Source organism: Mustela nigripes, chromosome 2 (assembly GCF_022355385.1).
Source record: "Mustela nigripes isolate SB6536 chromosome 2, MUSNIG.SB6536, whole genome shotgun sequence".
Lineage (NCBI taxonomy): Eukaryota > Metazoa > Chordata > Mammalia > Carnivora > Mustelidae > Mustela > Mustela nigripes.
In genome coordinates, this window is record NC_081558.1 from 38459823 (window position 1) to 38482946 (window position 23124).

Genomic DNA, 23124 nt, shown 5'->3' on the forward strand with positions numbered 1-23124 from the left:
TATATATATATAACCTAAGAAGGCTGAACTCCTAGGAGAGTAGAAAATGGTGACTGCCAGACACTGGAAGGTTGGAAATGGGGAGATGCTGGTCAAAAGGCACAAAGGTTTGGTTAGTTATGCAGTTTGAGTATGTACTAGAATTCTTATGCACAGCATGGTGCCTATACTTAATAATACTGTATTGTCTGCTTGAAATTTGCTAAGAGAATTTTTTTTTTTTTTGATGTGTTTGTTTATTTGAGAGAGACAGAGCAGGGGGAGGAGCAGAGGGAGCAGGACACGGAATCTCTGTCCTGAACATGGAACCTGACTTGGGGCTCCAACTCCCGACCCTGAGATCATGACTTGAGCCAAAATCAAGAGTCACATACTTAGTTGACTGGGCCACCCAGGCGCCCCACTAAGAGGCTACTTCTTAAGTCCAAACTCATTACATGCACAAAAGGCTAAAAGTTTAGTCAGAGTTAGTTTGAGTTGGGGATCTTTTCACAGCGTATACATATGTATAAAAACATCAAGTTGTACACCTTAATTCTTATGTAGTTTCTTTATGTCAAAGATATCTCCATAGAGTTGCTAACAATTTTAAAAAATTAGATTAAAAACTAACAAATTCCACCTTTTCCTAAAAACTCTGCTTATCATTTAATTCCTTCCAGCAGGAGTGTTCCCAGGCGTCCTCTGACCCAAGGGACCGATGCTTGCTGTGAATCCCTGCGGTGCCCTGAGCGTCTACGGCTGCGATGGCAACCCCCAGGCAGGCAGACTGGAAGGAGTGGACACACCCAGCTACACCTGTTTTCCCTCACACTGGGCTTCGCCTCTTTACCTATCCAAGTTCATCCAGCTTCTCTTATGATTCCAATGCTATTGTCATCATTCACTGATGCGCATTCCTTCCTCAAACCCTTGTAGGGACAAGCACCCCATTCCTTGGTTCAGCGGGACCAAGAATACAATTTTTCAAAAAGAGCATTTCATAATGCCAACAGCAGAGAGACTGAACTGAAAGAGCACAGACTTCCTGTCATAAATGAATACAAGTCCAGCACAGCTCAGGGGCTGGGCACCTGTGTCTTTGCTCTACCATCATCTAAGTTAGACCCACCTCTCCCACCTACCTGGACCAGCTTTCAGATCTAGCATGATTGCTAGCCCATGTTTTTTCACCCACTGTGGATTCTCACACTCTGCTATGACCACTTGCTTTCTGTTGGGAGGGGAGAATTAAATCACTCTAATGTTTTCTTTTTTTTTTTTAAGATTTTTTTGAATTTTAAAAAAAAATTTATTTATTTCTTTGACAGAGATCAGAAGCAGGCAGAGAGGCAGGCAGAGAGAGAGGAGGAAGCAGGCTCCCTGCTGAACAGAGAGCCCGAGGTGGGGCTCGATCCCAGGACCCTGGGATCATGACCTGAGCCGAAGACAGAGGCTTTAACCCACTGAGCCACCCAGGCGTCCCTAAGATTTTATTTTTATTTATTTGAGAGAGAAAGAGGTGGTGGGAGTGCGGCAGGGACAGGGAGAGAGAATCTGAAGCAGACTCCTCGCTGAGCAAGTAGCCTGATGCACAGCTTGATCCCCTGACCACAAGATCATGACCTGAGCGGAAACCAAGAGTCAGATGCTCAACCGACTGAGCCACCCAGGAGCCCCTGCAATAATCGTTTATTAAAAAACATTTTCTCTGGATGCTCTTTTCCTCTCAGTTTTAGTGAGATACACTTAACATATAATATTTTAATTTTTGGTGTACACCACAGTGATACATTAGACATATAAATTGGCATGTTTTGATATCTATATGATATAAAGAGATATATGTATATGTATATATATATATATATATATAGACATATCTCTCAAAATGATTATCACAGTTAAGTTCAGTTAACAGCTATCACCTCACATAGTTACAATCTTTTTCCTTGTAATGAGAACTTTTAAGATCTACTCTCTTAGCAACTTTCAAATATTTATTTGATACAATATGGTTAACTTCACTCACCAAGATGCATATTACATCCCAAGAACTTTCTTTTCTTGTAACTGTAAGCAGGTAGCTTTGAACAACCTTTACCCCCATGCCCACCTCTCACCCCACTCCCTGCCTCTGACAATCACCAACCTGTTCTGTTTCTATGGGTTTACTTACGTTAGATTCCACATTACGAGTGAGATCATGCAGTATTTGTCTTTCTCTGTTTGACTTAATTTCATTCAGCACAGTGCCCCTAAGGTCCATTTGTGTTGTTGCAAATGGCAGGATTTCCTTCTTTTTTATGGGTGAATCATAGTCCGCACACACCACATTTTCTTTATCTATTCATCTATCAATGGATACTTGGGTTATTTCCTTTGTCTTGGCTATTGTAAATAATGCTGCTAGGAATGTGGCAGTGAAGGTATCTCTTTGAGGCAGTGACTTCATTGCCTATGGATATATATCCAGAAGGGGAATTGATGGATCATATAATAATGTTATTTTTAACATTTTGAGGAGCCTCCATACTGTTTTTTACAGTGGCTCCTCCAGTTTACATTCCTACCAAAAGTGCACAAGGGTACACTTTTCTCCACATCTTCGCCAACCCTTGATATTTCTTGTCTTTTTGACAATAGCCATCATAACAGCTGTGAGGCACCATCTTCCTGAGGTTTTTGATTTGCATTTCCAAATAATTGTATTCTTCAAATACAGTTTTTGTATTTTAAATACAAAATGCTTGGTTTCTGGTTAATGGGGATGAGGAAGATAGTAATAAATGTTGTAATTTTTGGCTATTTATTACCAGACAGGTACTGAAGAGTACAGACATATTATCTCATTTAATTTTCAGTTCTTTGAGGGATTATTACACCCAGTTAAGGGACGCCTGTGTGGCTCAGTCAATTAGGTGTCTGACTCTTGATTTCGGCTCAGGTCATGATCTCAGGATCGTGGGACTGAGTGCCGCTTCGGGTTCTGCCCTCAGTGGGGAGTCTGCTTGAGGATTCTCTCTCCCTCTCCCTCTAGCCCTAACCACCCATTCATGCTCTCTCTTTATCTTAAAAAAAAAAATCAATTATTATACCCAGTTAACACATACAGTTAGTAGATACAGAAACATAGGAAGAGACAGGTTAATTATAAGCATTATGTGAAGTGAAGTGTGCATGGAAAGTTCTTAGCACAATACTTGTACATGATACTTACTAAATATAACATATTACTATGACACATTACCCCACACCTACGAAAATATATTTTGTGGAAAGCAAACATTCCTGTTTCCCAGTAATCTCAAACCAGTCATTGTCCTCTTTACAGAGACGATGAGAAAACCACAGCACCCTCTGTTGAACCAAAAGGAATCTAGGGCAGACACCGTTCACTGTACAAAAAACAAGCTGAGGGCAAGAGGGGATCTGTGATTTGCTCAAGGTCACACAGATGTGTAGCCAAGAGTCCTGGCTCCTGCTGCTGACAAAGGCACTTGAGCAAGCATGGTTCTTTCTGACCTTCACCAAACCCTAACCAAGCCTTGCCTTGACTCTTAGAACAAGGCGGCAGGAATGGCATCCTCGGGGCCAAACAGAAAGCTAGCGGGAGATGAAGATAGGCTGCTGCTGGTGAGGAAGAAGAAGATGGCCAATACTGAATGCCAACCGTGGGTCTGGCTTACTTCTAAAGTGCTTTCCATAAACAGAACGTTTACATAATATGCCAAAGGTCACACAGTTTGGATTAGAATCCCTTCACTTGGACTTCGGGAATGACACAACCCAAAATGGCCACTGAACCACAGATCCATGGATTTGGAACTCTTCCATTCACAGAGAACTAGAACTACTTGCTAAACAGAACAGATCTTCAGGGGGAAAAAAAAATTAGAAATGTTCAGAAGAATTGAAGCCAGCAAGGCAATCCTATAGGAAACTTTTTGAGATTTTATCTTTCCTAGAAATATAAATATATGTGCATAGACTACAGGTAGAGGATATGGCAAAAGAAAAATAGATTTTATTGCTCTGGTCAAGGAACTAAAATCCGTTTCTCAAAAAGGATATTAAAAACAAAACTTTGTTCATCAGATGGGCAGCTGTGTTCACGGAGTTGTACTCACAGTGCGACAATGATTTTTGGAACTTCTAGTAACCACAGTTTAGCATAAGGTGGAACTTGAGTCTTCATGCATGAAGAAATAGGGATTCTCTGGGAATTTGGGGGAATTACTGACCTTGAGAGAATCACAGCAATTCTGAAGAAAAATAAATTAGCTTTAAGAAATATTAATATGAGGGCACCTGGGTGGCTCAGTTGGTTGAGCAGCTGCCTTTGGCTCAGGTCATGATCCCGGACTTCCAGGATAGAGTCCCACATCGGGCTCCCAGCTCCTTGGGGAGTCTGCTTCTCCCTCTGACCTTCTCCTCTCTCATGCTCTCTCTCAAATAAATAAATAAAATCAAAGAAAGAACGACATATTAATGTGCTTACACAAAAGCACTACACATGGTCGTGTAGCATCTGCCAGTCGTTCCATCTGGATGTGAACCCCTTCTACCTGAACCTTCGAACCCCAGCTCCACCACTTGCTAGCTGTGTGACGCTGGGTAAGTTATTTAACCTCTCTGTGCCCCAGTTTCTTCATCTATAAGAATGGAAGGAGATAACCGTTCCTCCATGACAATCAGTACATGTAAAGTGCATGAGCTAGGGTCTGACATTCAGTAAGTGATTCTTCGGTGACTTCAAAAAGTGCTTTATACATGATCCCTGATTATGAACATGATAAGCTCGTGGTAGAAGATATGGAGTATCCATACATTAATTAGGAAAAGAAAAAAACAAAGTGTCACATCATCACCTACATATTGGTACACTGTCAACATCTAGGAGTATGCTTAAGTGAAGTAATTTTCTTTTTCTTTCTTTCTTTTTTTTTTAAGATTATTTATTTATTTGACACAGAGAGAGAGAGAGAGACAGAGGTCACAAGTAGGCAGAGAGGCAGGCAGAGAGAGGGGGAAGCAGGCTCCCCACTGAGCAGAGAGCCCGATGTGGGGCTCGATCCCAGGACCCTGAGACCATGACCTGAGCTGAAGGCAGAGGCTTAAACCACTGAGCCACCCAGATGCCCCGCGAAGTAATTTTCTTAAGCATACGTGGAATCATATTATTTATGGTCTTTTAAAAATTACTTTTTTTAAAGTTAAAAACCCATTTTAAGAGAGAATTTCCAAATCTGATTTCTATAATCAGGTTCAAATAAACAGTACCGGAGCCCAAACAACCTATGCACGACTACCCTACTCTAGAGACTTCTGAAAAAGCTTTCAACAAAAGACTTGAAACAGCTAAGGGCACATGACTAATTTTTTCACTGTGCTTAGCAACCATAGCAGAGAGGCTTAAGACACACCAGAACTGAAGAATCACATAGTAACATCTAAACTTAACAGAATGTTTCAATTCTTTTGCCCCCAAAGCACCAGGGCCGCAGAGTAACTTCTGACTCAACTTTGTAGAGAGGTGTCTGTGTCTTTGCAAAGAACAAATGAACTTGATTTTTGTGGAAGTTAAACTGCCTACATCATATTGGGTTCATGTGAAATCAAACAAAAATCAAAAATCCCGGCCGGTGTTGTATCTTAAAAACAACAACAACAACAAAATCCTCACTTCCACCCTAAATGGATTAAAATTAAGCTTCAGTCCTCTTCGCCGCCTCCCTCACACTAGCTGTATTTTCCAGTCCAGTTTCCTCATGGTAAAACACTTTCTCATGAGACCGCCTGTGGTCAGGGCTGAATATGGCACCGGAAAAATGCTTCTCATGGCATCTAGATCATAGCCCGTCCAGGTCTAGCCTGACCATTAAGTACAGACACACCCGGAAATTGTAAACTATTTTAACAACAGGACATTTTCCCACCTCAAAAGTGGGATAATCTTTGCAGCCTACCTATGTCCCAAGGGTGTTCTGAGTATTAACAAGTTAGCATTAGTCAGCCACTTTGATTTCACAGACAAAGGCTCTGTACAGGCACAAAGTATGATTATCCAACCTAACCGCCTTCTGGAGAATCACCCAAGAGGATGACAGAGGAAAGAGAGGCTCCTGCTTCCACCGCTGCCCTCTCTGGAGCAAAGCCACCTCCCAGTGACATACATGCTGGGCCAGACTGGTGGGGGCTGTGCTATGTCCGAGTGTCTGCTGCATTGTTCCCTTATATAGTCAATGAAGAGGGAATCCCTCTGTGTGCACGTTTCCAATCCGCATTCCAGAACAGTATAGGCAATGAAGCAGATTTTCAACGGGGATTTATAGGGCTTGATATGACCGGGCCAGGCACCGTGCTAGGCTCCTGTCCACTACTTTTTCAGGATGCGGATGAAAGGGGAAGCCTCTGTAGAAAATCATCCCCGAACTATCAAAAACGTGCTGGTGTGTGCACATTCGTCAGCTCAGGCTTAAGTATAGAGAACGTCTATAGAGAGTTGTGCAAACCCCACCTGAGATTTCAAACAACAATACAATGATGTTTTTTGGCATGCTTGCTTCAAAATCTACATATAATGTAGATTCGAGCCTTCCCCTCTGTGTCGAGAGGCCTCAATCTGAGATAACAATCCCGAAGAGCACCACATGCATTACATAATACTGAAGTCTGGAAGGTGTTTTTGAGGGACGATGAGGTACCTGTCATTAGCTGCCATTATACTATCTGCTAGGCAAATGTAAAGGGAGGAGTGGGCCTCTAATCCATTATGCTGCACACTGGTCACAGAAACTCTGGAGTATTTTCCTTTAACTCAACTGTTCATGTTTAGATCTACAGTCAGAACAGGGCCTTCAGCAGAACTCCAAGAGCTGCTCATGTGTCTGCACACACACACACACACACACACAAGCAAGCACAGCAGCAAGGTAGAGCTACTGAGGCAGGCATAACCAAGCCCAGCATCTAGAAAAGCTTCACGGCTGAACACCTAATCCTGGGAAATCCTGCCCCATAAAACCATACACCTCAATAGATTAATCCTTGGGAAAAAAAAGCCTGGCAAATTCGCAGAAGTCAAAAAGGTTCCTGAGTCTCAAGGGTTAACTCACTCGCCTTTTACCAAAAAAAAAAAAAAAAAAAAAGGGCACATATAATTTCCTTTTATCATAAAACAATGCATTTATTATTTTCTGTATATCTGTGAAAGGGCATGGCTTTCTGAGTGGAAAACAAAACAGAACTTGGTCACATGTTTATTTGCTTCAGCTACTCCCTTCCCCTTCTGATAAATAATCAAACATGCCATCCAGAAAAAACAAAACCAGCGAGCTGGGAAATTTGATGGTCATCAAATAGACTGAGATACCAAGAAAAGCAGCCCACTGTTCCCACACTGCGTCTTCGGCCCCCACACCTACACTAACATCTGAGTAAATACCTTCAGTCACTCTTTCCATTTTCCCTGCAATTACTCCTACTGTTAAACAAATTGTCCTTAAGGCAGTCGCAAACATAATTTTTTTTTTCCCTGCAAAGTAGAACAACTTCTGAACATTAAAAAAGCTAGCAGAGCAATAGCAACACACGCGTGCACTTATTTATTTTATTTGTTTAACTATTTCTTCCATCAGAGATCTGGACAACTACAGAGCTTATTTCTTTCTTGATTCTAACAGATGCTGTTTTAGACAGTAAAATTTAAGGATATTTAGTCTGGGGACTAACAAACAAGGTTCAGAGTAATAACAATTCTCTTAAGATCAAAAGAGCTAATTTTCCATTTCCTGTCTATTCCCTGACCAGTACATAGTTAAAAAAAAAAAAAAATTAGCACCTGGCTTACCAATTACAGTGAAGTTGGGGGTCAGGGTTGGGGGAGGGGTGCAGCGGGAGATGGGGGGGGGGAAGAGGCACAAAGGGGTGAAGGCATCAGACAGGAAAAGGTGGAACCCTTGAAAAAAAAATGTCAAACCATGTGTTAAGAAACTCATTTCACCAGAAAGGACTCAGAGAGCAATCCCATCCGCTCTTCGACACAGAGGGAAGCAGCAACCTAGGTCCCAGGGCTTTCCCAACCATACTAATTACCCACAATGAGAATTTTGAAAAGAGCTTTCCAACATCAAAGTTAACAACCATCGCGGAAAGTGAGGCGGGCTTTCTCTTTCCTTTCGCAGCCCACTCCGTTTAAACAATAGTAATATGAATGAGATAATGACCGTGCTTGTTTCAGCAGTCTGACTTTTATTGGCATGAAATTGGTACCAATATTATCAAGACCGATTCACAAGTGATGACGGTGTCGTGATGCAAACATCAGAGGACAATTCCACGGAGGCAGAATTACAAAAGGCACCGTCCCTGCACCCTCTCACCACTGGTGATAACAGGAAGAAAAAGAAGGCAACACAAAACAAAGTCCCAAATAAGCAGAGAGGGCTCCAAACTACATTCAAGCGTATAAAACTGTCCTGAGGACCCTCGGCTGCCTACTTCGCGGCTCGTATCCCAAGACCCGTCCGAAAGCAAGAGCGAATTAACAAGGAGTTAGAACCAACCGGTCTTCTCAAATCTCTAAAAAGAAAACCGCCTTTGATGGGGGGGGGGGGGGGGGGCGGTGGAGAGAAAGCAGTAAACAAGTTGGATCATCTTATTTTGCCCTTCAGAGATCATCTGCGCAGGAGCGGATCCCTAGTTTAAAAGTTTAACCCCGCAAAAATGTTCCTTTTTTTTTTTTTTTCTCTGGACACTTACAGAGAAAATGAAGAGTTTGACGGAGTGAGCTCGCACTGTCTGCCTTTGGATTTCCGTCTTCTTGCTGTAGATGGGTTCTGGCTGTTTCTGTGAAGCGGGGGTTGCCGAGTGGTAAAAAAGATGTTTGAATAAACAGGAAGTGCTGTGCGGCTGAAGCACACTCGAGGAGAAAACACACTGGAACATTGCCCTTTGTAGGCAACCTCAGGGACGCTTGCCTCCACAGTAGCTGGCTGGGCTCTCACTAAATGACAAAGAAACCACAAGAATTCCTCAAGTAATTCTTCACTTTCAAAGTTGAAAGATCAGTTGGAGCTTGCAGGTAATTTTCAAAGTTGCATTTAGCACTTAAGGAAATCTATTAATGCTCCCCGTATCTAAATCACTCCAGGTCTGCAAGCAGCGACACAGCATCAGAAGTGTGTCCTGGCCAGACCGAGCCCTCGCCAAATGGCTCATTCTCGCAGACAAATACACACCGACAGGGTTTCGGGAAACCTGCTCTTGAGATATTTTTGTGGTGACATTTACATAGGCAGGATGCTTTAAAAAAAAAAAAAAACAGGGAAGAAAGAAAGAAAATCCAGATTCTGCAGACTTTAGAGAAATTTGTCACATGTATTTTTAAAGAACATATCGTCCCGCATTCCCGGGATATGCCCTTGATCTTCCTTTTGCTGCTTTTCCTTTCCATTTTCCTTCTCTGCAATCAACCAAACTACCTGTTTATCTCCAGATGCCTAGCTTGTCTACTCGAACACTCCTTAACCCGCCCCAAACTAATTATCAAAGTCCTGTCTTCCGTCACCCGGGTAACTTGACAGACACTGTAAAGAAAAGTAAACTGCTAAAGGCAGAACAAGTCAGCTTGAAAAATAAGATGAGGAGCTGAACAGCCATATTCAATAAAAAAAAGAAACAGGGGGAATGGGAGGAGGAAGAAAAGGATTCCTTCTGAAAATGTATTGCTGTTGTGGCAATGTTCTTCTGCCACGGAAGCAACTGATTTGTTATTGAGCATGGAATGCTGGACTGTCTGTCATCCAGGTGCTAATACTCGGCTAAAATAACTCATTGGGAACTGTCAGTGGGATGTTTACATAGGCCCCAATCTTTTCTTCATGGAAGGAAATTTTTTACTGGAATTCATCTTCTTTTGATCTCACATTCAAAGCAACGGCAGCTTGATAGACATTCAAGTCTGAAAGCAAATCCAGACGCTGAAGATAAACCGCCAGAATATGACAGGCAGAAGCATCTAAAGCTTATAAAAATGAAGAGAACAGCATGTCGCCTGAGTATTACAATAGCAGAAATCAAGAGACATATTAGGTGGAACTGATCAGCCACAAAAACAGTTCAAAAGGCAGATCATAGAAATAGAGGACTAGGCTAGGAGGAAAAAAAAAAAGATGGGAAAGATCTGGTTTACTGCCTCACCTCCCTTCTGAGCCTCACAGCGCTCCCATGCCTGCCTCCCCACTTTTAGGAGGGGTAGAGTATCCAGTTCAGATGTTGCTGTCTAACTCAGCTGGTCCAGTTATAAACGCTGCAAATGGTCTTCTAGCAATCTATTTCCGAAAGGCAGGGGGGAAAGGCAGACCCTTACCTTGCTCAGGGTCCAGCGGGCTGCATTATACTACCATCCCTGCATCTGCTCTGCAATGCAGTTTCAAAAGACACATAGCCTGGCCGCCATGCAAGTGGGCGGTCAGGAAGAGCGGCTCTCCACAGAAGGGCTCTAAGTAGTTCGAGATGGGGCTGGAGAGCTCTAAGGACTCTAGTTCCCTGACATGGCTAGTTACCGAATGAGCACGAATGCTCCAGCTTCAGTCACAAAAATAGACAGATGCATTCCGTCCTACAGACAGAGAAGTGCTCAACACCTAGTAGCTTTGAAGCCCACTAGCACAGTTCCATAAAGGAATTACCTCAAGATCTTTCTTGGAGGCACACAATTGTTTTCTTTTAAAAATAAGCCTCTTATTCGAATCAAAGTCAGTGCATATAAAGAAAAGGTAACTCTCCCACCAAGTCTGTCCCCAGAGCTGTTTGTTAACAAACACGGCGTGAATGGGCAGCACCAGGTTAAAGGGAAATAGAATTGCACCTTCGGACTTAGCCTGCGGTTCCTCCAGATTCTGCACAACCTTCTGGGACTTCAGAGCCAGATCTTCTGCAGCACCCTAGATTTTTTCTAAATGTCCCTCCCCGCCTTTCGCATAAATCAACTGTACAATGTAGATTTTAAAAATGTACTAACCTATTTAAAACGATGTAATCAGTTTAAGGGTTCGCCTCATGCAAACAAGATGCCTGTGTAACTTAGTTACAAATGTAAAAAACACGAACAAGCAAACAAAACAAAACAAAAGCCATCCTGGATTCTAAGACTGTCCTTAAAAGTTACCTTCTCTCATGCCTACAGAGTTGGTTTGCTAAATCAAGTTGATTATTGGCCTTTAAAGTGCCCTAAGCCCATGTCTTAAAGTCACTACTGTTCCTCTCTAACCTTAAAAAAAAAAAAAAAAAAAAAAAAGGTACCTAAATCTTACTCCCAAAAATCTCCTAAGTATCCCATGTTGCTGTAGATATGACCTTTACCCAAAACAGGGAGGTCTACCATGAAAAAAGAGAATGCTAATTCCATCCCCTTATACATTCTAAGACATTCTTCCTCTGCAAACAACGCCGTCACTACAGCGGTGGGGCAAGGAGCTACCCTCCACTTCTTAGGGACGCTGAAGGTCTTTTTTAAAAATCTGCCATGTATAAAGACCTTCATTAGTAAAATTAAGTGACTGCTGGGGCTTTTTTTTTTTTGATATAAACAACTTTTGATATTTCATTTAAAAACCTCATAATAATATCATTAAAGGGCTCCCATTTTTAAAAGAGAAATTGTCTGCTCAGGGCCATGGAATCGTAGCCATGCTCCAGGACACTTCCTCTCTCCCTTTCAGACTTCTGGACTTGAATGTCACCATAGACCTTGAATCCTTGAATGTGAAATGGCTTCACGCTAATTGCTCTAATTGCTTGAAGATGTGCAGGCAGGTGAAACCTGATCCCCGTGGCCATTGTAGAGACCACGAACAACACTGGAATGTTTACACAGTGGTTTGATTTTAATAGACAGAAGGGCTGAGTTTAAGACAGCAAAAACACAGCTAATAGGTGACCCCTTAATGTAGTCCTCCTTAAAAAAAAAAAAAAGACACACAACAAAATACAATTTCATGTTCTAAAAGGCAGTGTCCTAAATGCCAAGGTTATTTGCTTGACTCTTGCAGTGAGTCCATGTTACGTTGCACCTGACATTTACACCCGAAACTCTACCCCGAATACATTTTTTTTTTTTTACCTTAAAACAAAAAAAGCACTTTATATGTCAGTCACCTTACAAACAGATTATGACTGTATGGTATTTCCAAGTAAGTGTACTCATTTAAATTTTAAATTGGATATTTTACACTACTGCAATACTCCCTGTCCCTTAAAGGGGAAGCCTTGTATCTCCTTGTTTATTCCTTTGCTGCTTCTGCACCCTCTCCCCACCATGTACGGAACTCCTGACCCTTGTAGATTCCATGACTGCAGTTAAAGTTGAACCCACACCCCTTCACGTTGGTGCTTAAGACACACGTGCATCCTTTCGGGGCCTTTTTCCTTTGTTACTGCATGGGACTGTGGTCTGCTTCTCATCTAGGGGCTAAGGCAGCCATGGAAGTGGCTGACATAGTTATTCAATGACAGTGGCCATTCTCCCTGGATATTTTAATGAATTGAGATGGATACAGAGGTTTGACAATGGCTCCCCAGAGTCCCCTCTTAACAGGAAATATACTGCAGCAAGACCAAGAAAAAAAATACAACAGCACCTACAAGGTGTCATTAACAAAAGGAAACCAACAAGGGTTAGGGGCAGGCTTAGACAGGTGTTGAGATACACACACACACACACACACACACACACACACACGTTGTTATGTAATATATGTATGTGTGTACATATATGCTCACACACATATACATGCATATATAAGTATCAAGAATCTGAACATATACAGTTATTTCCTATGGAGTCAAGTGAACGCTGCTAAGGAGAAAATAGGAATTAAACATTTACTACAGAAAAAAAACCCCACGAAACAATGAAATTATTTTACGGTTAGGCTAGGCAATTAAAAGCAATAGATGCACCTTGAACATGAGAACAGAGAAGCGGGCAACAGACAGCTGGGAGCACTGTCGAATGGCGGCGGCTCAGCTAAGTTCTGCTGTGGATTAACTTCTGAGGGTAAAACACAAAGTGCAGAAGAAAAAGGGCAAAAAAAGGAAAAAAAAAAGTCCCTTTTAAAGCTATGAAACGCTTTTAGTTATATAAGGTAAGTAATAAATATAGGAACTTGCAGCGCCTGGACTATTTGTCCCTAAACACAGAAAGACAAAACAATCTAACAAAAATAACTGCGCAGCACACCCTTTCCAATCACAGCCACCTTGCAGGCTTTTATTGACACTTGTGCCTTGTCCTAAAATTTATAATCCCCTATTAAGAAGTAATGCCTCTTGCTCTGAGAAGGGGGCAGGGGGAGAGAGTGTCCATTTATCCACATAAAGATTAAGTATAAACTAGTTCAAGCCAGGGAGAGGAACACCAAGGGAAAAGTAAACAGGCCCCCACCCCCACCCCCAAAATAGTTCCCCTTTGAAAGCTCTATGCAGCGAGTGCCTGGTACCAAGGGCTGCCCTATTCCTCGGAGGGGTCAGCAAAGCTATGCTAGACTGACAGGTTCAGTTTACGGCAGGCCAGAACTTTGTTTGGATATACTGGCCTTGCTCACCGCCAGCTTAACAACAGATGGCTAGAAAACTTTCATTATGCTGCACAGGACTGAACTGCAAACAATCCAGAAAACTGTGAAAAGTTTAACTCCCTCTAAACCGATGTGCCAAACCAGGGTCTGCCCAGAGCCAGTGAGCCAGGGGGCCCAGGGGACCGTGGAAGTGATGGGTAAAACAAACGGGCACTTGCTAAAGGCCCAAGTCAACTCAATGTGCCAGTTGAGCAGAGACCCAGAAGAGCAGAGACCCTCCTTGGTCTTGATTTTAACTGTTCGAAGCCCATTCCTTATAAGGAGTTGTACTGACTGTGCCTTCTTTTTGATTTTCCCAAAATACACTGTCAGATTTCCCCTCCCTTTGGAGAAAGAAAATCTCCCTCCAGACAATTCTCAAGCTCCCTTCCTGTCTTCCCTCCCTCTGGAAATTGGGAGGACAGGACCCAGCAGTCTCACTCTAACACCTAGATTTAAATATGATTTATCCAAATCTGTATATAATTTAAATATTCATTAAATCGATTCAATCACATGAACCCTAATATCTCCTAATGCTCCGAGACAGGTTATAAATGCACCTTCAAAGGTTTAATTCAATTGGCAATCTGAGAGGTCTTATCACTAGGAATGTGTTATTTTCATATTATTCAAGAAATGAACAAATGTGCTTTCCACAAATGTATTTTAGAAGCTACCCTTTCCTGTTATTGAAAGAAAATTGTGTTTATTACTCCTTTAGCATAGTGTAAACTCATAAACGTCAACAGAGAGTACAAGGAAAGCTGTCAACTAAATATTGTTTCCTTCATGAGCTGTTCTTCCAAGTCAATTACGCCTTTCAACTTCTGGGGCATTGTATGATAAACTGGCAGTAAAAATCATTCACATTAATATACCATGGTGCCTTGCCTGCAAAAGGTAATTAAAGAAGTAAATGACTCATAAGAATAGACATATTAGCTGCAAAATGAAAGGCAACTGAGCTGCCACATAAAAATATGTACCATTAAGATACTGCATTTTCATATTCCTGTAATCAGCTTCAGTAGACTAATGCTTATTTAATCCAGTTCTGTGCTAAGTCCATCAACAACTGTTTTTTGCTGTTTTCTCCTTGACTGAACATTATGAGAGCAGGTTTGGAATAAATACTGCAATGAGATTTTTGCATACTCAATTGAAGAACAGGTTTTTACATTTTAAAATCTTTTTTTTTTTTTTTTTTTTTTTTTTCTTTCTCTGAGAAATACAACATGAAAAAATTACTGGTGGGGGAAAGAAAAAAAAATTATATATATATATATTGCTAGCTAGATACGTCTCTTTAAACAGCAGAATGTTTTAGGGAAAAATATTTGTTTCCACGTTCACCTGTTCTGACCCATACCACTGATGATCAGCACAGGGGAGAGGGAGCCATGCCTCCCCTTCCCAGATCTCTGCTACCTTTATAAGGCGCTCCCTTTTGTTAATAACATCTTCCATTAGCATTAGTGGGATAAGGCAATTTATCCTGTGGCAGGGACGGAAGGAGAACTCGATCGAGAAGGAGGAAGGGGTTGACAGGAGTGGCAGGAGAGGACCACAGCCTTGCCTAGTGGCTCCTGAGTTCTCTGCCTTCTAGAGAGTGGATCTCACGGAACAGAATCTTCCCAAAGAAGAGCAAACTGACCCTCAAATTAACTGCTCTACTTTTCATTCTCTGGCTTTCAAACTGACATTTTGCTTTATCCCTCCCAACCTTTATTTCGGCATTCCCCTCGCAAGTCCAGACAAACCACAAGAAGACACCTCCCGTGGGGTCTGAGATGCTCCGCTAAAACTGCTCGCTTCCCTGCCTCTGGAAGCTCCACCTTGACCTGAGGAGAGGAGTCCACCATTTGCCTGAGTGAGACGTTCTGGGAACATTTAGATGCAGGAAGTTTCCGGGAGGCTGGAGAAATGCCCGTTCTTGTTGTGGAAATTAGGGCTCTTTGTTGATGACTGATGTGGGTCTAAGGCTTTGCCAATTCAGTTTGGGAGTTTCAGCTTTCAAAACTCTCCAGATTCCTCTCCAAAGGTCCGCCTTTCCAGCCAGCAGTGAAAATCGGCCTATAAAACCTATCTGTCTTCTATCATGTCTGCCAGCAATCCACTCACTTTCAATAACATCTAAATGCATCTAGATGGGGTCCACTCACTTATCAAAAAAGCCCAAGAGACTCCTGACCTGTTTTTGTCTTCAGATGATAGGCTTTCGACAGAGGCAAAGGTCTACATTTCTATACAAGTGACAACATCTCCCCTTCCCTCCTTCTGTGCAAACAGAAATCTCTTTGGCTTTAAAACTGATGAGCAGACAGCCGGGCCTCAAGGACAGCCCAGGGAGTGGGGACAGCCCTACAAGGACCCTTTGCTGTTTATTTACCTTTTCCCAGTACTGAGAACTGCCGAGAGCCTCCAAATTTAGGCTGGGTCTCTCCTCTCCATGTATTGTTGCCTCAGTGTTCGAGCAGACACCACTTGGAACCACAATTAATGAGCTCTAGTCCTTTTTCTAATTAAGGAACAAAGGTTCCTGTGTGCACAGTATGGTGACGCTGTCTGCGGAACACACGTGGAAGGCGAAGTGAATGCTTCTAATTGCTTCAAAATGGGATTTTTAATATTTAGGAACATAATGGGATCGGGAAATAAGAGCATTTCCAACATCCTTTACAAATAAGGCTTTACAAAATATTGTTAGCTGTTAATAATACATCATTATCAAAAATGGAAAGTTATGAATACCAGGCACATAACCTTTGTATTCACGTGAATTAACCTATATGTATGAATACAATGATACGTGAATTAGTTTTTAAAAATACATTAAAAAAAGAAAAAGCCCTCCTTTCAAAAAAAAAAAAAAAAGAAAGAAAGAAAGAAAGAAAAATGTGAGAAGGCTGCTCCTGTGAGCCTGATACTCCTCAGACCTTAGCAGATTAGGATTCAAACGTGTAATTAAGAAAGATAACCCCAGTTTTCATAGTAATTAGGGGCTGTGGGAAATAGGATCCTATCTCTCAAAAGTGTTACAAATATACCACACTTCTAAATAACCTGCAATGCTTGGAAAGTAGACTCACGACCAAGGGCAAAGCTGCTGTGCCGTGCGCGAACAGAGTAAATGACAGACTGGCGTTCAAGTCCATTAGCTGCTATGTGATAGGAGCACATTCACTAGCACGCGACCTGTGAAAAATCTTAGATCTCTTTAAATCTTTGAATTGGATTACTGCATTAATTCTTAAGAACTGCAATCCTTCAACCAAGTCAAATTACCCTCATTAACAGTGGAAAAACTGCCTCTGCAATAAGTTAAAAAAAAAAGATATTTATTACCTATAATCACTTTCACGTACTTCACCTAGAAATATGACGAACGGTGCCAACAACTTTGGCAACGGCAGCATCTTGATTTTGCAGACTGATCTGAGTTAAAATAAAACCGAAAACATGCGCATGGTGTCATGAATTTTTTTTCGCATCTACAGGACATGTCCTTCCCTTATCCCAAGCCTCTGATAGGAAGCAAATAGCCCCATTTTACAGGAGAAGACACGCGGGACGTAGGCAGAGACACTGAGCCCTCTGTCCAAATTCTCCCAGCTGATCAGGGACAGGGTCTCCTGGCCGTGTGTTCTGGACCTACACTGCAGGGATTAATTTAGAAATACAGTCTTCTAATGCTCGGGTCATGCAATGCGCCGACTTCTCCAAATCACACTCAGGGAAGGAAAGGCAGGCAAAACAGATGCAAAGATTGGAACGCAGCTCCAAGGATAGAGATGATGCCCCTAATAAATACAACCAAAGCCGCCTCAATTCCTCCCTCACCACCCACATTCACTGTGACTAGTTAACCTGCCTCGAGAATGCGACCACTATGTCCTTTTCCAGGGACAGAGGTAAAAGATATGTAAATTGGTCTACGCTGGCCTTCTTGCCCTCTAAAATGGTCTCATTGGAAATGTGATAACAGCTTGACCGATGGAGAGCAACCTATGGCACTTTATAGCAAATGAGCTCCTGGAAGCCCACTGACGGTTGCTCTTGGCTCCAGGGATGGGACTGGACTTCTCAGCACAAACCAGGGCAGGATAGTCCTCAGCACTGAGAAGGCAAGCAACTGGGGAAGGGAAAGGAATGTGTTTTTATACCGGGTATCAAGGAATGGGACAAGGTGAACAGGCAGAAGTTGCTTTCTAGAACGTGAGAGCAACCAATGCTTCTCAACAGCTATAATCAAATGCTAACTGGAGTTCACAATGAAAACCCAGAGACACCACAAGGTTCTGAAGTACCTTCTGAATCATCAGGAGAGAAAAAGAAAAAGGGGGAAAAATAAAAAAAAGATAAAACCATGCTCTGGAGAGTTGTCATGTGAAATGCATTTACTGCAACCTACTGATCTGAAACTAGATAGTCTTTAGTTAGTGCAATGATGATAAAAATCAACAAGTCAGGAAATGACAGATGCTGGCGAGGATGCGGAGAAAGGGGAACCCTCCTACACTGTTGGTGGGAATGCAAGCTGGTGCAGCCACTCTGGAAAACAGCATGGAGGTTCCTCAAAATGTTGAAAATAGAACTGCCCTATGACCCAGCAATTGCACTATTGGGTATTTACCCTAAAGATACAAATGTAGTGATCCAAAGGGACACATGCACCCGAATGTTTATAGCAGCAATGTCCACAATAGCCAAACTATGGAAAGAACCTAGATGTCCATCAACAGATGAATGGATCAAGAAGATGTGGTATATATACACAATGGAATACTATGCAGCCATCAAAAGAAATGAAATCTTGCCATTTGCAACGACATGGATGGAACTAGAGCGTATCATGCTTAGCGAAATAAGTCAAGCAGAGAAAGACAACTATCATATGATCTCCCTGATATGAGGAAGTGGTGATGCAACATGGAGGCTTAAGTGGGTAGAAGAAGAATAAATGAAACAAGATGGGATTGGGAGGGAGACAAACCATAAGTGACTCTTAATCTCACAAAACAAACTGAGGGTTGCCGGGGGGAGGGGGTTTGGGAGAAGGGGGTGGGATTATGGTCATTGGGGAGGGTATGTGCTTTGGTGAGTGCTGTGAACCTGGTGATTCACAGACCTGTACCCCTGGGGATAAAAATATATGTTTATAAAAAATAAAAAATTAAAAAATAAAAATTAAAAAAAAAAATCAACTAAGTAGAATATTACTGGTGGCTATCCTATAATCTACCGTGACCTTCTTTTTTTATAACTTCCAAAAACCAATCGTTGTTCGGACGAGCATTTCAATTCCACATCAGATCTGCAGGGCTGCGGTAGAGTCCAATAATCAGGGAAATAGCACTGGTCTGTCTCAGTCTACAGCAGGGACGGGCATTCACTGCCCTTCTACGCTTCCAAAGACCTTGCAAGCTGGGAGTGACAATACCCATTCCACGGAGGAGGAAGACAAGGTCAGAGAGGTTGACTAACCTGCCCAAGGAGAAACACCTTCTACAGTGGGCGTCTGACAGCTTGGAGGTGAAGGTGAAGCCGAGGAGAAGTCAGAGAGAGGAGGCGTTCAGAGGAGGGCTGGGAACAAAGAGGCTCCTATCCTGGGGCAATGAAAAATTTGCAGGAAGCCACGATCCACACATCAGATGGCCATGACCTAGAGACTAGTCACTTACCTCCTGCCCAGTGGCATTGCGTATTTCAAAGGAGCATATGGGAATGGGTCTTCTTTGGCTCTACCATTTGGCTCTCTTCCTTTCAAGAGCTTTGTGATCAGCAATCAGGTGCTTCCCAAACAATAAATGCTTTACCAGTGACCTCATGATTAACCTGGTTCATGACTCTAGCAACCTTTCCATATGAATGTTAAAGTTACCTTTGCACAAGTACCAGACCATACCTTCTACTGACACATCAAATAAACACATCTTTTGATGCATGAGGACAATCTCAGCCCTAGGCCTATGAAGGTTCTCCTTCCCAAGGCTTACAGTCGCATAGGAATTAGAGATAAGGTGCCGACAACCCACAGATCCAGAAATAGAAAGCCACTACTGAGGAATCTTTAATGAAAGAACTTCACGTCCTTGTCTTTTCTAGTCTACTCTAGATAAGGCCATTGAGATTGTCCATGAAGAGTGGATATTTAAGATGAGATACCCAAGCTGAGAAACAATCAACCAGCCAAGCAAGAGAGCAAGGAAGATCAAGGAGACGGACCACGGGCGCTGAAATATTACAGGTGGAAACAAGATGCTAAAAGATGAACTTAAAAGTAGCTGCTTTTATACAACTGCACTGTTCCAATAACAACGGTCTCTTCAGGCCTTTTGAAAAAGATTCTTTTTCTTTTTCAATCCTTTTAAGGCAGAAGATGTATACAGATTGCAAATATGCTTTCGATCCAATGGCCTGGAATATAAAATGCATTGTGGTGGCAAAAAACTCTAAATGCATAAAGGAGTTTATGTGGTTTCGACAGAAAAATAAATATCTTTGATGCGGCCCTCATTTCTGTCTTTACCTTCTTCAATGTTGCACCAGTGGTGGGCAGAACGCTAAGATGATCTCCTACATTCCTACCCTTTGTCCCAGAGAGTTGACCCATCCGTGGTCAAGACGTTGATTTGCAGGGTTTTGCAGCTGTAATTAAGGCTCCAAATCAGCTAATCTTAGGATAGGGAGATAATTTAAACAAGCCTTAAAAAAATTCAAAGGGGGTTTATATTTGGGAGTTTATACTAGCATTTAGCAGTCAGAGAGAAAGCCAGCCTTTCCAAGCAAAAGAAATCTCTGCTGTACCACTGCTGGCATCAGGGAGAGAAGGCCACCTGGCAAGAAATATGGGCAGCCTCGAGAAGCCCAGAGTGGCCACTGGTTGACAGCCAGCAAGGAAATGGGGACCTCAGTCCTACAACCACAATGAACCACATTCTACCAAAAACCTGAATGGACTGCAAGCTGATTATTCCCCCAGCATCTCCAGACAAGAATTCTGTCCAGGTAACACCTTTTACCCTCAGACCCTTTTGGAACTCTGAGCAGAGAAGCCAGCAGTTCTGTGGCTGGACTGGGGACCCACAGGACTGGGAGCTGAGAAAGGGGCACTCTAAGCTGCTAAGTTTATGGCCATTTGTTCTGCAAAAACAGAAAACTAATGCATGTGGGAAAGAGATGGAATCCCATCACCTGTGTCTAAAGCTTATGGAAGAAGCTCCTGGAAGGGAGGAGCACTGGAGGGGAAGGGAATGGAAAAATGGAGCAGCGTGCCTTCTGGCCTCATGGGGGCCGACGTGGCGAACTCGTACAGGGTCACTCGGCCATCCCTGGTCTCACCTTCTTCACCTGTAAAGAGGAACTGAAAGCCCTGGGCCGTCATGAGGGTAGGGGGCAGCTCAGGAGAACACACGGGCACAAACACTCTGGAGTCCTAGAACACCATCTGAGGTTGGTTTGTATGGCTTCTTTGCTGGGCCATGTGGATCCCTCATTCTCAGCTTCCCTTTTCCCAATTACTCCCTTCATCCGTGAGAACGCTTATCAAGACACAACTCCGGGATCATCCTGGGCTGGCAAAGCGAAGGCGGACCCTGACCACCCTCGAGCTTCACAGCCCTCCAGGCAGAGGATGCGGTGCTCCCCCAGGGAGAGGCGCAAAGAGGTCAGTGTGTGTGCCCGGTGAGGAGAACCATGGCTCCCGATCCACGGCCATTTGGAAGGTGAGACAGACGGCCTGGGTTCAAATGCTAACGCTACTCCTGACCTTGATCTAAGCACGCTGCTGTTTTCTCTGCTGTGAAGTAGAAGTAATGGCAGCATCATCTCTTAGTGACTTTGTGGGAAGCAAATTATACACAGAAAGTGCTGCTTAAAAAAAAAAATTATTTATTTGAGAGAGAGACAGAGAATGAGCTAGAAGGGCAGAGAGAAATCTCATGCTGATGCTGTGTGGAGTACGGACCCCATGCGGGGCTCGATCTCATGACCCTGAGGTCACGACCTGCACCAGGACCAAGAGTCAGATGCTTAACCAACTGTGCCACCCAGGCACCGCCTGCAGAAAGTGCTTTTAAGACAGTCTGGCCTTCAGTAAGTCCCGTATAAGAGCTATTATTATTATTACTATTGCTATGTATTCCAGAATAGAAGCTGATTTTTTTTTTCCAGAAAGTCTGTTTTCTCCCCCAAGGGAATTTGGAAGAATTTGGAAAACAGGGCTCAGTAAATATGTAAAAATGTATCCATAATAAGGACTTTACCACTAATGACTTTTCATGGTACACTATAAAACCCATCTAATCTCACAAGAAAAAGCAAGAAAACCCCTCCACAGTCATGATTTTGCCGCATAATTTTATGTTTGCTCAAAGGAAAAAAAGACTATAAAGGACTTTAAAGTTGTGATTTATTGCTTTTTAACAAGCAGTTTTGGGGAAGCCAGAAAAGAGGATCCCCCTGCCGAAAGGGCAAGGGGAGGTAAGGAATTTCAGCGAGGGGGTCAGAGACAGGAGCAGCCAGGAAAAGAAGGCAACGGTACAACAAAACAAAGGCTGACTCCAAGCCCAGCGCGCACACTTCCTTCTTCCCCTCGCTGGTTCACTTACTGAACTCCTCGTGGCCTCTCTGGCAGGGCTGGGAAATGAGTGGTGAAGTCTGCTCTCCCTGACCTTACGACAACGGGGGTTGCCAGGCCGATCAGGAAGCAGACATCCAGGGTGGTGCCAAGAGCACCAGGGAGGGGCTACTGATGTCCACGGCTGGGGTGCAGAGACAGCTGACCTAGGGCAGGTGCCAGTGTCCCAACACCTGAGCAGCGAAGGACGTCTATCAGTTGGGGGGTGGTGCACAGAAAAGTGTGTGTAGGGGGGTTACGGAGTGGGCAGAGAAATGAGCGTGTCTACAGGTGGAAACACAAACGTGACCTCACAGGAGGGGCCAAAATGCCAAGAAGGAGCTGGGCGAACCACAAGGTAGAGGCTATGATGAGGAGATCTTGTGCAGAAGTTGGACTTAGGTTAATTAGGATCATTTTTTAAATCTACCGCACAGTAAAATTTACTTTTCAGATATGGAGGGCATGCAGTATTGTAAATTTTAACACATCTATAAATTCACATAAGTACCACCACAATCAGGATATGGAGCAGCTCCATGACCCCCTGCACGTTCCCTTCCTAGTCCGACCTTCCATCCCTAACTCCTGGCAAACATCCCTAACTCCTGGCAAACATGGAGCTATTCTCCGTCACTGCCATTCTAGGTTTTCAAGAATGCCACACAAATGAAATCATCTAGTATGTAACCTTTGAGACTGGCTTCTTTTATGCAAAAGAATATCTCAGAGATTATTCTAAGCCGCTGGGTACATCCATAGTTCCCCGCTTGCTGTTACAGATTCTTAGTCTACGGTGCGGAGGTATCCTACTGCCATTCAGCCGCTGGAAAACACTGAGGAAAACCTCAGCGAGGGGCTCCTGTAAGATAAAGCTTCTATGAACATCCACGATGAGGTTCT

The 23124-nt window shown here is 43.0% G+C and overlaps 1 protein-coding gene across 10 annotated transcripts in view; it reads right to left on the reverse strand.

The window, feature by feature from the left end:
• Positions 1-23124, reverse strand: part of FOXP1 (forkhead box P1) — a 685031-nt gene that overhangs the window by 163563 nt on the left and 498344 nt on the right. For 2 of the 10 annotated variants that reach the window (XM_059390151.1, XM_059390148.1), the window contains exon 1: positions 8743-8976. The exons of 5 other annotated variants lie outside the window; for them this stretch is intronic. In XM_059390151.1, coding sequence (XP_059246134.1) covers positions 8743-8928 — 186 coding nt within the window. In that variant the 5' untranslated portion in view covers positions 8929-8976. Of the gene's footprint in view, positions 1-8742; positions 8979-23124 lie in introns of those variants that run through there. 3 more of the 10 variants (XM_059390152.1, XM_059390153.1, XM_059390150.1) reach the window with 3 other exon arrangements.